The sequence below is a fragment of the Cariama cristata genome, unplaced genomic scaffold, assembly GCF_000690535.1.
Source record: "Cariama cristata isolate BGI_N322 unplaced genomic scaffold, ASM69053v1 scaffold32885, whole genome shotgun sequence".
Taxonomy (NCBI): Eukaryota; Metazoa; Chordata; class Aves; order Cariamiformes; family Cariamidae; genus Cariama; species Cariama cristata.
This window is the reverse complement of record NW_009617633.1, coordinates 22,695-39,027: the sequence shown is the minus strand read 5'-3', so window position 1 is coordinate 39,027 and position 16,333 is coordinate 22,695. Positions and strand designations below refer to the sequence as shown.

The following is a 16,333-nucleotide window of genomic DNA, read 5'->3' as shown; positions in this document are numbered from 1 at the left end:
GTGCCAGACTCCTCTAAAAACATGCCCCCTTTCCCTGCCTCTAGACAAGGCATAAATTTATCCTGGTCTGAGAGGTTATAAATTATGCTTTGAGGGGTCAGGAGAAAGGAATGTGTTATTATGAGGAATTAGTACTCCCTGTTTGCATTTCATTAGCACTTAGATGCCCCAGTCAAGATCAGGAACTGGGGAGGTGTGACACAACGAGTGGGTGCAACAGTGAGAAGCAGGAGAGAGCTTGAGTTTTGGAAGAGGTCACAGGAGGGCTTTTCCTGGCCCATCAGAGGAAGAGACCCCATGCAAGCAAGGCATCATGGAAGAAAGAGAAAGAGGCTGGCATGCTGGTGATTAATGGCAAAGGAAGGGAGGAGTATGAGAGACGTTAGCTGTACAGACAGATGGGATTTTGATGGAGTAAAAGGGAGGACTTAAATATCCCAGTCACTATCTCACATCTCATTAAAACAAGATAGCTAAAGCCAGTCTGAAAATGGTGCCAGTCAAGGTGACCCATTCTCCCAAGTGCTGAGTGCTAACAATGCAGTTTTACTTGGAAGATGATGGGAAATACATGAAAATCAAACGTGACAGGGACTACTTCATCCTTATTCTCAGAAAGAAGAACTTGAAATGTGTAAGTGTATTTGTTGATAGCCAATCTGCTAAAAGCATGTTTTCTTTGGATTCAGTGTACAGCAAATGGTAGAATGTCACATGCCGCCTTCTATAGACATATCCCTTGGGTGCCTTCGTGTTAGAAGAGGCTTTGAATATCAGACAACTTTTGTGTAGGTGCTTGCAGCTTTCTAGTCAACTCCAGTGGAATCAGTCAGCAGATAAAAGCATTGTTCCACCTCAGGGTAGAAGCTATTCTTCAGAAACAAAAATATTGGGATTTGTTCAGCACTGTAACAAAATTTCTTACTTCTGTATGTCTGGAGATCATTAAACATAAACCATGCAGGAATCTTCCCCACACTTTACAGATGACAGATAGTCACTTCAGTTAGTTTTAGCCATTTAAAAATTAGGGGCATATTCTCAAGAATTTAAGCTTGCTCTGCAGCCAATGTAGGGAGACAGACACCATCAGAGGGGCTCTTTATCCCACCAACTGAGAGCACAAGTTGAGCTGCTTTCTTTAAGCGGTGGTGAGCGCCTTACAACTAAACGATTTGGTTTTAGGCAGATAAAATCAAGTGAAATGAATAATGACTTGCCAGAGGTCACATAGCCCATCAGTGGCATGGTTCCTGAGCTGGGTACTGACTGGTGTCCAGGCTTCAAGCATGCCTACCCTGTTTAGACAGAATTTAGAGCAAAACCAGAATTTAAACCAGGGGGAAACCAGAGACTGTAGTTGGAGTCTGCAGCTGCAGCCTAGCAGGTACATGCCTGACTTAGGTTTAACTCAGCTCATGGAGGTGGTTTTGCAGGCACAGAGCAGCATGAGGAGTTGAGGACATAATATGGCCTCCCCATCATCCCTGTTGCTGTTAGCTAGTTTTGGGCAACCTCGGTTAGATTCAGCTTACACTAGTAGTTACCAGCAATGACTGCAGTGGAGACTTTTTGAGCACTGTCTTTCCTACAGTACTGCTCCCTTTGGTCAGGGCACTATCATTTCCTTGGCAGACACTGCATGGGTAAATCCTAAGGCTGGGATTTCTCATCCTACTCTGGCAGCCTCCTTAAAGGTTGCTAACTAAAGCCTGCTCCTGCCTTCACCAGGTATTCCCTAAACTCAGCAGAGAGCAAGGTAAGAAATACTGCAGACACAGTGGTACTTCCATTTGACAGCAATTTTGACACCTAATGGTGTCTAGCAGCATTGGTGGCCCAAAACTGTTAATACTTCATGCAGATGAGCCCATCTGCACGAGATGCTAGGTTGGCCTTTGGATCAAAGATTTTTGTGGACACGAAGGTGGCAATCGTATATGCACAGGAAGGGACGATGCATCCAGCCCCCCGTCCTCTCCCTTCCTACAGAGTCAAACCAGAGGAGCCACAGCTCTCGTTTATGAGCAGGGGAAGAGGCACTCAGCATTCAGCTGGTCACCCTCTCCCTTGGGAGGAAGGCAGTGGCTGGACCGAGGGGTTCAGTCCCGAGGGGCTGAATCAGAATGGGGCCTCAGGTTAAGCTCCACTGAGAAACACCTACTTCAAGGTAATGCCAGGAAGAAAACTCAGCCAGGGACTCAATTTATTGGGCACTATATCAGCAGACTGTAATGACTTTCATACCCCAAAATCACTTGAATGCAGTTAATGCAATATAAGTATATGCACATAAATTACACTTTTTAAATGAAATACATGAGTGTTGCAGTCATTTACGGTCACTTGATAGACAGGGCTAGTGAAATCCTCCCTTCCTCCCAGGCTGGGTGTCGGGTAGTGTATCTCTGCAGTATGTATTTAAAACTCCACTCCCTGTGTCAATCAACAAAATACAGGGTTAGGTAATTAGTGCTTGTGGTAGCAGCAGATAGAAAGCTCAGAGAACTTGCCAGATCCTCCCTGGTCTTACTTCTTCCCCCACATACAAGTACACTTACCAGTCCGTAAGAAAAACTAAGCCATTCTGAACTGTATTTTCACTCTTGTCTTTTGCAGCCACTTCCACATCTACAACTGGGACAAGTCATCTCACGAAATGTGACATAAAGCAGAAAGCGTTCTGTGTAAATGGGGGAGAGTGTTACATGGTTAAAGATCTCCCAAACCCCCCAAGATATCTGTGCAGGTAAGAAATCCTGTTTGCTTACTTTGGTGGAGCCACCAGGTTCCAGAAATGCTTTTTCTTTAAAGGAGCACCTGAATGATTTTTCCTCCCGTCCTTGCGGCATTAGATATTACTTCATTTTTAAGTAAGTGGATGTGAAAATAACCTACCAAGAATGACCTCTGTGTTCTGTATGTGAGGCATAACGGAGGCTAACTGGGAAATCTTCCCATGTGATACTGGCACAGCAAGCCCCATTGATGTTTGCATGCATGAAGTAACACAACTTGAGCCTTATGTTAGAAATAATGAAACAGATACTGTAAACTAAATACACTGCAAATAGCAAAAAAAGGTGTGTGGATAGCTGCATTGGATAAGTACTCTTTATACAGGACAAACTGGTTATTTTTGTTGTTTGCTGTAGTAACTGAACATTTTCTGATGAAACTGGATTCACAACTGCAGTTTTTGCTGTTCAGTTTAGTTGCACAAAAAACACTGAATGTCATGGTAATTGGTGGAGGTTACTATTTCATGTGAGGATCTTGATTCAGGAAGTCATATATGTATGAGTTTCTTTTTAAGGGTGTGCTTGTGCATCTTTCTGAAGCCCTGGCCTGTGCTGTATCAGGCTGTTGCAGTAGTCCATTATGTTGGAGAATATCCATGGAGAGCTACAACACTGGAGTTCACCTCCTGCCTGGTAGCGCATCATGTGGCATTCACCTCTGGAGCTGAACTAGTCATAGTGAGTAACTGCCTCTCTCTGGCTTGAGAGGGAGCTCAGCATTTAAACCTTGGGAAACGTCCTGGGGACCTAGCAGGACTGAGCAGAAAGGGGACACTTTTGTGAGAATATTGCTGGTTTTCAGACAGTCAAGAGACAGTCGTCAGTAAAGACTGTCGTCTGCTGTAACTGCATAGATTTTGAGTCTTCTAGGACTAAAAATCAAATTATGCTAGTTGTGAAGATGACTCCGATAGGTGAGTTAGGTGAAAGTCTGTGATACTTTCATTAGACCAGGAAGGCATTGACTGCATGTCAATGTTGTTAATATTAAAAAAAAAACAAAACCACACACACACAAAAAATCCCACAAGCACCAAACCCCACAATGTTCTGCTTTACTTGTGAGTTTTCTTTTTTTTGTAGAAGGATGTTACCTGCACTTTATGAGCTTTGTTTTGCTTTGGTTTTTCACAGGTTGCTCTGTTGCTGAAAGTGATGAATATTTCATTGATTTTAGAATCATTTTTAGCTAAAGTGAATATGGAAAAGTTACTGGCTCTGGTGGGTTGGATCCGAGAGAGAGAGAGAGAGAGAAGGATCTGTGTTAAATTTACATGATCGTTGTAAGGCAGCAGTACAAGATGAGCAGTTTGCTATGACTCTCCAGGGCATGTACGAAAGCCTACCTGTCTGTTCCAACTTCCTATCCAAATGCCGCTCAGAAAACTCCAGGGCAGCAGACCTAAGCATCTAGCAGACTTGCTAAAAATTAGCAGAGGTATCCCATTTTCACTGGTATGGGGCCTTTTTTTTTTTTTTAAATTCAGAGATCTGTGTTTGTTCTTTGATGTTATAGATTGGCTAAATTTTTAATTAAATGTCTCAGAGGCACTTGCATGAAGTGGGGAATTTTTCCCTTCTTGTAGACAAAAAATAACCTTTAATTCTGGGGCTAGAGTTGAAAGAAAAGGCAATTCCCAAATTTGGCAGATGTGCCTCTCTCTGGGTGGCCCAAGACCTATTTGGAAAAAGCATCAGAGCTGTAAAATCAGAGAGGGTGAATCTCATTTACAGTAAGGCAGTGGAAAAGGAGCCTTATCCTGAGGACAGTCAGGGCCACCACTGTCTTGCAGAACTGAAACTTTATGTTGTGTAGCAAAACACAATGCAATCCAGCCACGTAAGAAATAAAAGTGTGAGTACTTGAAAGTGGGTGTACTGGGAAACTGAAGCAACAAAATACAGTTCTCTTCTTATTTCATTAAAAATACAGATGTCTAATTTTAATTCTAGTATTCCAGTGTTAACTAAAATAAGTATCTAACCAGTACACATTGCCTTCATTGTTCTGAGAAAATAAATCTTCTCTCAGAACATGCCTGTAGAAACAGAACGCTTGAAATATGGTACTTGCTCTTCATATTTCTGCCTCAGTAGCAAGTTCACATTTTTCCATATGGTCCATCTGTTGAGAGCAAAAACAAAATTTCTAAAGCATGAGCCATATCATTCTAAATTGGTTTTATCCCTAACCAAAAAAACATGACTCAGATTCACAACCGCCACGTAATTTTCCAAGTAATAGCTCTGGTTTTGTAAACCCCCTGTTCTATTAAAAAAAGGGAGCTCCTAAATCCATCTCCTGTTAAAATCTAGTTATGTACTAAAAAAAAGCTTTTTGTAAAATACATAGTATAATGATCCAGACTGGATCAGATCTTGCTGTCATGGATACTGGTGTGAACTTCAAGTAAATTCCCTGCTTTCAAGAGGTAACCATGTGAAATACTCAAGAAATGTGTGAAGACTTGTACAGCTACATCTATGGTAGCATGTATGTTCCCTACATGTATTTTACTTATGGTCCCAGACTGAACAAAACAATCTCAAAATATGAAAGATGAAAAAGGAAGCTTTGAGACTACTTAAATAAAATACTGTATAAAAATTTCAGAAATTTCATAGGAACATGAGTCACATTTTGAAAACATCATAGACTTTGGAAGCCTGGACATTACTGGCTTCCTATGAGACTGAGGTTCCTAAATAATTTCTGTTCAGTTGGAAATGTGTCCCCAAGTTCACTGAAGACAAAAAATCAGATAGCTTCTTCAATAAATGCAAAATTAAGACCAGAGTTCCTAGCGTTTGCTTCTTCCTTGAAGAAAAATCTATATGAATATAATATCTGTTATGCTTTTAGAGTGTTCTTTTGAAGTATCCTACCATGAAGGCCTTGCTGGTCTGACTAATTGATTTCTTACTTGCAGAGATCATGTTTTCTAGTGCTTTTGTTGTTACTGAAGAAATGAATTTACGTCTGAATTTCACTGGATGAAAATAATGCTTCTCTCTAACAGAAGGATGCTGCTTCTTTTCTTAACAGCAAAAGAGTGAATTATGTACTTTTTAATGATATTTTATATATCTGTCTTCATGTAGAGGCCTTGGTGGAATAGAAATTGCCAGAGGGTTCTTGAAAACAGTAAAAGATAAAGATAAAAAGATAAAATTTGCTTCCATGATGCTAGCAAAAGTTCCAGAGATTCAACAGGCAGGACAGAAATACTAGGTCTGACTTGGGCTATGAAATGGACTCCTAAATAGGGAAGTCTACTGTACTTCCCGTGAAAAAAAAACATTCTTCCACAATGCACTTGCTTATAGGCAGTAGATAAAATGGAAATGTGAGGTCCCAATCCATTCAGCCATTCCTCTTCTGCCAAAAAAGAGTTTGATGATATGCATTCGAGTGCCTTCTGAACACGTGCAAACACTGTTCTTTGCAACTACTGTGTATAGAGGAAAAAAGCAATTATTTTAGTATATGTGGTTTAGTATTGTGGTTTCACCCAGTTAATATAATAAATAAATAGTCCAAGTAGCCTTTTTTTAGGCAAAAAGGAAATTGTAAGGCTCTCGCAGCACAAATGTCTACTTGTTGCTCCAAATTGCTTGACTCCAACTTTTGCTAGTGTCATAAAAGAAAATGGTATGTGGGTAATGAACTAGAAAAGAAAGACACAACAAGAAATAACATCTCGAAACTTTAAGTAGGACAAGGTGTTTTGAAAACAACACCATCACATGCTGTTTGTAAAAGCACAATCTACAGTAAACAACCTGCCAAACAGCACTGGAAATGGTGCTGCACCACATAACTCAGCAATAAAATGCCCTTAGCATTCACACATAATCGTACAGGCTCATCTCAGCTCTCGTCTCGGCTGGCCCACCCTGGACCCATTCTCAGTGGCAGGTGGTGCGGTCCATTTGCTGACAATGGTTCCAGGATGAGTATAAACACACCTGAACTATTTTCAGCACCATCTCAACAGGGCTGACCCTGCTCCGTCTGGAAGCGATTTCAGCATTATCTACACCAGTGCTTGAGTTGTTTTCATCACCTCCACAGCTGCACCAACATCTGAAAATGAGCATGGATGGAGCAAGCAACCACCACCGGCCAGTGGCAGGAGCAAAGCCTGAGACTTTTCATCAGCAACAACTTCATTGGGGTTGTGTAGGGCTGAGCATGATGAACAAGATGTAGAGGTCCCTGTGAGATGAAAGCCAATGCAGGTGTGAATGCAAGCTTTCCAGGGACATGTATTGCACCATAGTGCAAAATAAAACTGAAATCACAGGGTTAAAACATTTTTACTCTCATTCAGTAACACGGATCAAAGTGCCTTCTATCAAAGGCATTTTGCCTTCTATCAAAGACACAAAAAGTCTTCTATCATGCCCAGCAATATCACCTTTTCATGACACACTTATCCTTGTTGCATTTTTCTCAACTGAATGTATCTGTGGAAACTGGGCTGTCTCCACACTGGGTACTTACCAAAAGATGTGACCTTGGCTCTGAAGAACATAAACTCCCTTCCTTAATAAACAAATATATCATTACAGCAAATTGTCTCCAAAGAATCGTCTGCAGATCCTCAAAATATATCTTTATTATACAAAAATCATTCCTGTGTGGTTTATTTGAACAAGATACTAGTATTTATGCCTGACAGTGATCCTCTGCCAAAGTGATTTTCTGGAAGTCCCACTTGTATGAGGGCAGCAATCCCTTACCCTTAGGGCTAGAGGCAACTGTGGAAGAGTGGAATTTAAAAAATCAGGACAGCTTTCAATGCACGTGAAACTCGAATGGGTAGAAGAGGTGGAGGATTGTTCTGAACAACGTGCATTTGCAAATATGAAGTCTTTTCAGCCGCTGGCAAGTAAATGATGAAGCAGTTTGAAAACGAGCTTAGCACTGTATTGGCAGCAGGAGAAGAAGAGGGGGAGATTCTTGCACTATGGCAAACTCATGGAGAGCATCAGAAAGATAGGCAATGCAAGTGAGATATATTCAAGGAAGCAGGTATCAGGTAATTTCAAGTCACACGCTGAGTAAGAGTGCATAGAAGAATAAGGAGGAAAGAAGATCGAAATCTGTAGATGTTTAGTGTGGTGGACAGTCATTCACACTTACGTCTGACGCACAGGAGCCTGCATTGCTATGGTGATATTTTGGGAGCTCTGCCCCAAAATGGAGAATAAAGGTGAAGGACCAATTGACAGCCAGAAGCAGAAAAGACAGGCAAAGCACAGAAGAGAAATGTCTTCACTATGACCAACAGGAAAGCTGCACTAAAGTTCTGCGCAGAAGAGCTTACGAACTGAAAGGACGGACAGCTGTGGGGCTTCAAATTTTGAGAGCACCTCTGCCCTCCCATCTCACTTATTGACTGGACTGGCTCTTCTTACATTTGTCAGCCATGTTGAATATATTTTCTGCCTTTGGTTTGAGTTTGTCTTCTTGCTTTTTGGACATTTTTTTTGGCTTTTCTGTAATTGTTGTTTTAACTATTCCCCTTCAAAAGAAATTACTGGAAGACACAACAAGCCATTACAGAAATAGGGAAATCATGTTATTTCATAGATTTTGTGTGACTGGTGAAAGCAACGGAGTAAATTGCTGTTACACACTGCATTGCAAATTTTAAAAAAACCCTCACTCTGGTCCCTTCATGAGGTGGAATAAACAATCAGCTGATAGACATTTTTGGTAGCCCTGATTCTTCTTTCTTTTTCAAAACAGACCAGCAAAAAGACTTCCTAGGTTTTTTTCTCTGGTGGATTTTTGCTGTAAAGTTTGCAAAGCGTTATCTTCTGGAAAGGTTACACTTTCTTGCCCTTTTTCTGATCGTTTTTCACTAACACCTAACCAGGAGGCCACTTAATGCACTCCCATCTCCATAGGCCAGCAGATGTCAGTCTGTTAGTGCAGTGGTTTTGGTGTACTATTGCTTATCACGTTTTTGCCCTTTAGGTGCCAACCTGGATTCACTGGAGCAAGATGTACTGAAACTCTGCCCATGAAAATCCAAAACCAAGAAAGTATGTTAAAATAATCTGAACTTTGCTTTCTTCCCCAACTACAGCAACAAAATCAATAGTACTTGGTGTTTTCACAGTTCAGCTGGAACCGGCCTCTTTACGTACTAATTTATGACCTGATTCTCTAAAGTAAAATCTGTACACCATGGCATTATTGACCTCCAAAATGTTTCTCATTTGTGTGATTTTTGATCTTTCCATCCGTTCGCAGATGCATTTGTATTGCACACATTGGCAGCTTTCTTGTTTGGGAGACTGCTGTAAAGTGCAAGCCTAAAAGAGCAAACTCACGGAGATGAGTGATGTACAGATCTTCTGTCCTCGCTGCCTTGTGGAAAGTGCATCATAAAAGCAATTTGGGAATTTGGAATGGTGAATTTCTGTCTCACAGCTCGAAACACTTTGATCTGGATTGGTTTGGTTTTGGCTGGTTTTTCAGGGGGGGAATTTCTTTTCATTTCCACAGAGCGAATGAGTTGCTCTTAACATCTTGGGCCATTTTGACACGCTAAACCGAGATTCAGTTTCTGAAAGTGAACTCACCAAGTCATATCAGTTCACACTGAAGGAGCTTCTTTCTTAGCATATATTCACCTCTTCTCTTTTCTCTGTTTTTTCTCTACCATTTTTTTTTGTTTGTTTTTCCTCTCAGGTGCCCAAATGAATTTACTGGTGATCGCTGCCAAAACTACGTAATGGCCAGCTTCTACAGTACGTCCACTACCTTTCTGTCTGTGCCGCAGTAGAAGCATGCTCAGTTGGTGCTGCTTTCTTGTCGCTGCATCTTTCCTCCAGTTGTTTTTTTTTTTTTAATCTGTAACTAGATTTGTTGCCTAAGGCCTAATATTGATTGTCTCTGCCTGTTGCATGAAAATTATAACAAAAAGCAATTGCAATACTCTCCTGGATTTTTTGGCATTGAGGTTATGGGGAAATGCAAGACTTAGGAACGCTGTGAAATTAACACCGAACAGTGTGATACGGACTACCCACTGACATCAAGCAGTAAAAGTGCAAAAATGACCTTTTGAAAGTCTCATGTTTTATTTGCCACGAAAAGCTTATGAGTCCTTACACAGGGCAGTACTCTCCCAACAAAGGGACAGGTAGCTAATCCTCTACTTGCATATGAGATTTGGATTTGGACTCACAAGTTAAGGGTAATTGACATGCTTACATGGTTTCTAGTGAGCACATGCCAAACAGGATCAAAGTGTTCTTCCTCTTCGTTGTCCAACTTTCAGGGGAAAGAGCACAGAAAGAAAAAGAAAAGGGGGAGGGACGGCATAAACAATGGGGTCTGACATATATACTTGTGGGTAACAGGTGCAGGAGATCAAGTATTTCAGAGCCAGATTAATTGGACAAAGAAATGTACCAGGCAGACACACACACACAAGCACACAGGCACACACAGAGGACTCTGTGGCAGAGGGCTGGCAGAATCAGCACCGAGTCACATATCTCATAAGCTTTCCCAGGGAGGGATGGGTTAACTATTTTTACTTCTCAGGGAGGAAACAGAAAGTACACTGAATATTTTTCTCTCATTGGCTATAGCAAAGTCAAAGGTAACATATAAGAAAATTACTTAGATCTTAAATTTTTATGCATGTGTACTGTTCATAATTAATTGTTGCTGGCATCAGAATGTACTATGATCTAAGAGCAATATTATAGGAACTATTATTTTTTTGATGGATTACTTGCCAGCACAGAAAGATTTCAGAGACTATGGGCTAGCTTAATTTAATTTCCATTAGTATATAGGACAAAAAGCTGTTAGCATGTGCTGGACATTTTGGAGCCTGAAGAGATGCATAGGTTTTCTCTTATACTGATGGATGGAAAATGTCCATACATAATTTATACTGCTCATCATGGAAGCTACCCATGTAAATCCCAAGGGTGCTGACTGGAGACCAGACCTTCCAGCATTCAAGTGTGTATTTTATGCCCTGGTTTAAAAGCTTTATTAGTGTGAGTTATTTTTAAAATGCCTCTGGTAAATATGGATTTGAAAATTTTTATGCTGTTACCGTGTTTAAATTTACCAAATGTTAGCTTTAAATGGCCTTTTCTGTGTATTCTGGTGAAAAGTACAGCTAAGATTTTCTGACCTTAGAAGAAACATTTAAAAGGAGGTGGTGTAAAAATATAAGATCCATTGTTTTCTGCTGAATTTACACTGAAAACTATGAAATAATTGTATGTTGATCACAAATTCATTTTCCTACCCAGGGAAAAAAAAGTTTAGATGGGTTTTCTTTCATTAGTTTTTCAATTTCCTAATTCTGGTTGGGATTTTTAAAGGAATATTTGGGCAATAGATACCAGGCTGACATTTTCTGAAGTTGCCTCCATGGAAAAGGCATAGATGCCCTTGCACTGCTTCAAGAGTTATGCTCAGCTGTAAGTACATAAGCCGGTCCAGCCCTCCTCTCCTTGAAATGCACTGGCAGGAGAGCACCCACTACCTACCTCAGGCTGTCCTGAGAGCCACAGGCAATGGCTATGAGACTCTGGCACTTCTGCCTACCCTGCATCTGCAGTATAACATCAGGTTTCTTAAACTGCTGCAAACCTTAAAATGACACTTTTGGAAAGGGTACAGTGAGAGTACATTTATGTTTAACCCAGAAAATCAATGAAGAAGCATTTATCTGACCTTTTATTATTACACCCAATGCAGATGAGAACATACAATTAAAAAGGGGACTTGGAATGAGAGCTATCTTCAGGCAAATGTTGCATTTGGGGCTTAAAGCCAAGCTCATATTTTGCACCAAGTGTTGCACGTGATTAACTTAGCTCTATAGATGTAACTTTTTCAAAGTACAAAGCAAATTGTGATGTTAAACAGCGTAATTGCCAGTAAGAAACAAAAGTGCACATGCGACCTGTATAGTGCTATCTAATTTTACTTGCTTTCAGAAGGGTCTTTATTCTTTTGGAAAGAAAGGGTCAATGTTCCACGCCAAGTGTCCCTGCTGATGAGCTGTTACTATCTTAAGGCTCTGTATTTGGCTGTTGACAAAAAGTTGGCTTCAGAAATCTGCCGTAGAGTTGGTATTTATAAGAGTCCTGAAGTTATGAGCTTTGCTGAAGGCCTTTTGCAAGATCGAAACAACGCCAATGCAGAGCATTCTGGAAATCCCCTATCCCAACGGAGTCCAAGTATAACTAACTGGCTTATCTTCTCAGTGGTTTGGTTAGCCCTGGAGGCTTCAGTTGTCGTGGTGCACTAGAAATAGATTGAAAAGGGGCACAGGAGATTAGGTGGATCTCCATTTTAAGAAAAGTTCTTCCATAGAAATGACTTTCCTTTCTGTTGGTGAAAATGTGAGCATACCCGGGAATGGATGTGAGGGAGACTACTGGAAAGCACATGTTTAGGCTGACTGTCCCTTGGCTTCCAGCTTTGCAAACAGACCAAACCACAGGACAACCTGTTGTGGCTGGGAGGTGATGGCTGTTAGTTGTCCCCGCTGCCACAGTTAACCTCCAGCACTTCAGCTACGCAGTTTTTCCCCTTCAGCTGGTCCTTACCACCACTGCAGACCAAGGAAAACTAAAGAACAAACTGTGCTAGTTTTGCTCGTCTCTGGAGTCTGGCTGGCAGACCCTGTAATGTCCTTTCCTTGAGCACAGCAGTCACAGCTGCTACCAGGTGTTTTCCCCAATATCCTGGTTTTTTGCTGTGGTGGTTTTGACTTTGAGGCTCATGGTCCACCATTGGTCTGTAAGACACCAGAAGGTGGTCCACAAAAGTCACAAAAATACATCTGTTCCATGCAGATGTATTTGCTGTATTTGAACATTCACATATTCATTCCCTTGAAGGCAAGGAAGCAAAGCAAATGAAGGAAAATAAAAGTAATGAATTAACATTAAAAGTTTTGGCTAATTTTTATATAGCTGTACATGAGAATGCTTATAGCAACACTGTGCAGAGTGATCCTTGCGATACAAAACACTGGCAGAGCATTGGATTAATAGAAGGTTGAAGAAACTTCTCTAGAGCATAATCACAGGTAAACCCTTTGTCCTCCCGAACGCCTCAGATGGGACAAGGACCCCACCAAAAGGGCCAATTGACTTGCTTCCTTCACTAATTAACAGTTATACATATTGTGAATATAGAACAATTTGTGGGGCATGCTGTGAGCCATCTCAGGCATGAATTGAATGTGGTCCCTGCCTTTTTGAAGACAAGCGTTTCAGCATGGGACACCAGTTTAAACTGTGTCCATTTCAGCTCTGCCATCCTTAGTAAGCAAGAGGGACAGTATCAAAACGGTCAGAGGGAAATGTGTGTTTAGACACCAGCCTCGCCTCATATTGTCAGTGTGCGCCTGGCTGAGAAATTAAAGGAAGCAAGAGGTGAGTAAAGCTATGATATTCTAGAGGGATACTGCTGTTACTGTGTAATGGCCTCAGTTTTTCAGTCTTTCCACATAAACTGCAGATCTTCAATGGTCCATGCTTCAGCAAGTCTACTAGCTCAGTATTTCTCAATTTCTGTCTGTTTGTCAGGTAGTCACATCTGTATGAGGGTAGTAGACAATCTTACCTGAAATTTTCATTTTCTAAAGCCTTTCAGCACACTAAATTGTACTCTTTATGTGCTGAGATCAAGACTCCTGAATGATACAAACAGATTTGAAAAATGTCATTGTCCATCTTCTGCTCAAGGTTGAAGAAGACAGTTTTTCACTATAAACTGCTCAATTAATGCTCATTAAATACTAAAATTGCTATGATAGGATACTCTAAGAAAGGACATTTTCTATACTTCTGACACTAGAATCAATTGTAGGGTAACACTTTTACAGGAGCCATAGGACTTAACATCTCAAGTTCAAAATTGATTTTGCAGCCTGAGTACCAGTGAAATGAACCAAGATTCAGGCTCCCAAGTGGATCCTAAGCCTCACAAAGAGACACAGCATCCCAGCCCCTCAAGCAGAATTGGCCAGCATGTCGGGGTTCTGCTCTGTGATAGTTTGGGGGATTTTAGTTTGTTTTCAATTAAAATTACATGAAAAAGAAACTTTTTTAGAATTTCTCATTACCCACAGAACACACATTTAATAAGAAAACTAAACAATTACTTAAGACGCATGGCACCACCTTGATGCTTCAGAGGTCAGCTTGATCTCCCCGGACTTCTCTGCTGCTGCAGTTGATCCAAATGGGTCCTTCCATTGTCAGGTGCAAGACCTCCACACAAACCTGCAACTGTGCTGACCCCTCCCTGTGCAGCACCATGTCCCCAGGCTACCCACCCATCTAACTCTATAGAGTAGCAACCCCAAAATCTTGGGTGCCCAGCAGCTGTGGCGCACCACTCATGAACACAGCATGCCGTCCTGAAGTTCCTGTTCCTGCATGTCCAGGCATCATACTCTTGTTCTGTAGACCCTGGACCCCAGCATGCTACAATATATCCAATGAGTTGTAGTAGTAAGTCACTTTTTGGAAGAAAACCTGCTTTGCAAGCATTTTTTTTTTCTAATAGTGCCCCCACAAAAATAAAATCCAGAATGAAAACTGCATTATTAAAAATAATTAATTGTATTTCTTCTTAGAGCACTTGGACAAATACTCAGTAGAAACCACGTTGCATGTAAAAAGTATGCAACAATATTGGGTTACATAGGAAAAGATCAAAAATAATGACCTATTTATAAAATGAGAAGTGTTCGGATATTCTACTTTTTTTTGATCAAGTCTAGGGAATGTAGCTAGGAATACCACAGATAAATAAGAGCTATGTGACATCTAGGCTTGAATAAGCAATGCATGTTTCTTCAGCATGTTTTCTTGTTAGGGCTTTTTTGTTCCCATTTTAAGTATCAACTTCCCATTGAATTATTTGAAATAGAAACTGCATGATATGAATGACTTCCCCTAAAATTAAATTACATCCGGGCTAGGCTTCTCACCTATAAGCAAGCATAAGTACAGGAATATGTATGCATGGGCATGTCATTCATTTTATTGAAGACTTAACCAAGCTTTCTATGCAACTAATGTATATCGTTAGCCATGTTCATGCAGGCATGTAATATTGGCTCTTTAGGAAGAGACCCGGATGGATTCTAACTTACTTAACCCTTAAAATGTTACTGATTGGCAGGAAAGAATTGGCATTCTCCATGTGTACAAACTACACAAAAAATCCATTTGGTCAGAAAATTACGATTGGATTTAAAATTCATGGCACACAAGGACAAAGAAAGTGAGAGTTACCACGGTTATGGTGTTGGCCCCATGGGAATGATGAAGCTAGGGTACCTGCTGGGTGAAACCTGGGTTCCTCCTCACCGCCGGCTGCTGGGGCCCGAGGGTGCTAATTTAGACATGTGATCCGTGTAAATGACATCAGCCCCTGCACCTCAGGGTGCATCCAGCCGGCAGGAGGTGGTTCTGCAGAGGCAGCGCAGACCAAAGGCAGGGGAAAAGGGGTTGGCTCCTCATTTTTCCAGAATCAAGAGCCCTGCTGCAGTCAGTTTGCAAAGCTGAGAAGGGCTCACACTGCTGAGCAAACAGTCCCAGTCACCTCCAGGTCGCAACCCGCAAGAGCAAGGAGCCACACACCGGGGAGAGGAACAGGGCCAGAAGGGAGGGCAATGCACCACCCATTTGCAGGGAGATGCCATCCCTTGTAAAGCATCCTTTGTGCTCTTGTGGTCCCATCTGAAAACAATTAGCCATTTCACATGGCATCCTCAGGCCATAGCCCACTTCAACTCAGTAAGATCTTTAAGGGTTAATGGTTCGTGCTTCATTCCCTGCACTGTGGCTGTTCACATCCCCCATACGTATTTTTGTGCGTAACCCTTGCAGAAGGTATGGTCATGTAGCTTACAGAGGCGGACTTGAGCACTGCCCATGTAACCAAAGCCCCTTTGTCCTGTTTCATGTGCAGACACAGAATAGCCGTAATTCTCATATGTGATTTATTTTTGAGTACAGTATGTTGCTCTTTTCTGAAACTTTTTCCTTTTTCTTTCTTTTTTTGTCAACTTTCTGCATTGGCAGAGCATCTTGGGATTGAATTTATGGGTATGGACCAATCATTCCTTACGGCCTGCAGATTTTAGAGCCTGAGAGATAAACCCCTTTTTATTTTTTTCCTCCATCTCCCTTTTTCAATTCCTAACCAATTTCTTTATGCTTTAGAAGGGATCATACAGCTATAACAACAACCCTTGTCAAAATGTTAGCAGAGATCAACTCACTGAAATGGTAATAGTGATAGTATATTCCAGACCTAAGGAGTTCTGGGATTTACTGAAGTAATCATAACATAGTGTACATTCATTTTTCTGCTGTGTAATTTTGACTAGTTTTGACGTTTGCTTTTGCTAAGTTCTTCTATCTGCTGGATTTTGGAAACGTCGTAAGCAATAAGCAAAATGAGTAACTAGCCTATAAAAAAAAATAAGCTGTTATAGCCACTTAAAATT

The 16,333-nt window shown here is 41.1% G+C and overlaps 1 protein-coding gene across 2 annotated transcripts in view; it reads left to right on the top strand.

The window, feature by feature from the left end:
• The window catches only part of NRG1 (neuregulin 1), a 102,480-nt gene that overhangs the window by 70,875 nt on the left and 15,272 nt on the right, over positions 1 to 16,333 (top strand). Inside the window, exons 2-4 of one of the 2 annotated variants that reach the window (XM_009700591.1) lie at positions 2,620 to 2,749; positions 9,511 to 9,569; positions 15,906 to 15,929. In XM_009700591.1, the coding sequence (XP_009698893.1) occupies positions 2,620 to 2,749; positions 9,511 to 9,569; positions 15,906 to 15,929 (213 nt within the window). The remainder of the gene's footprint in view (positions 1 to 2,619; positions 2,750 to 9,510; positions 9,570 to 15,905; positions 15,930 to 16,333) is intronic. The other variant, XM_009700592.1, reaches the window with a different exon arrangement.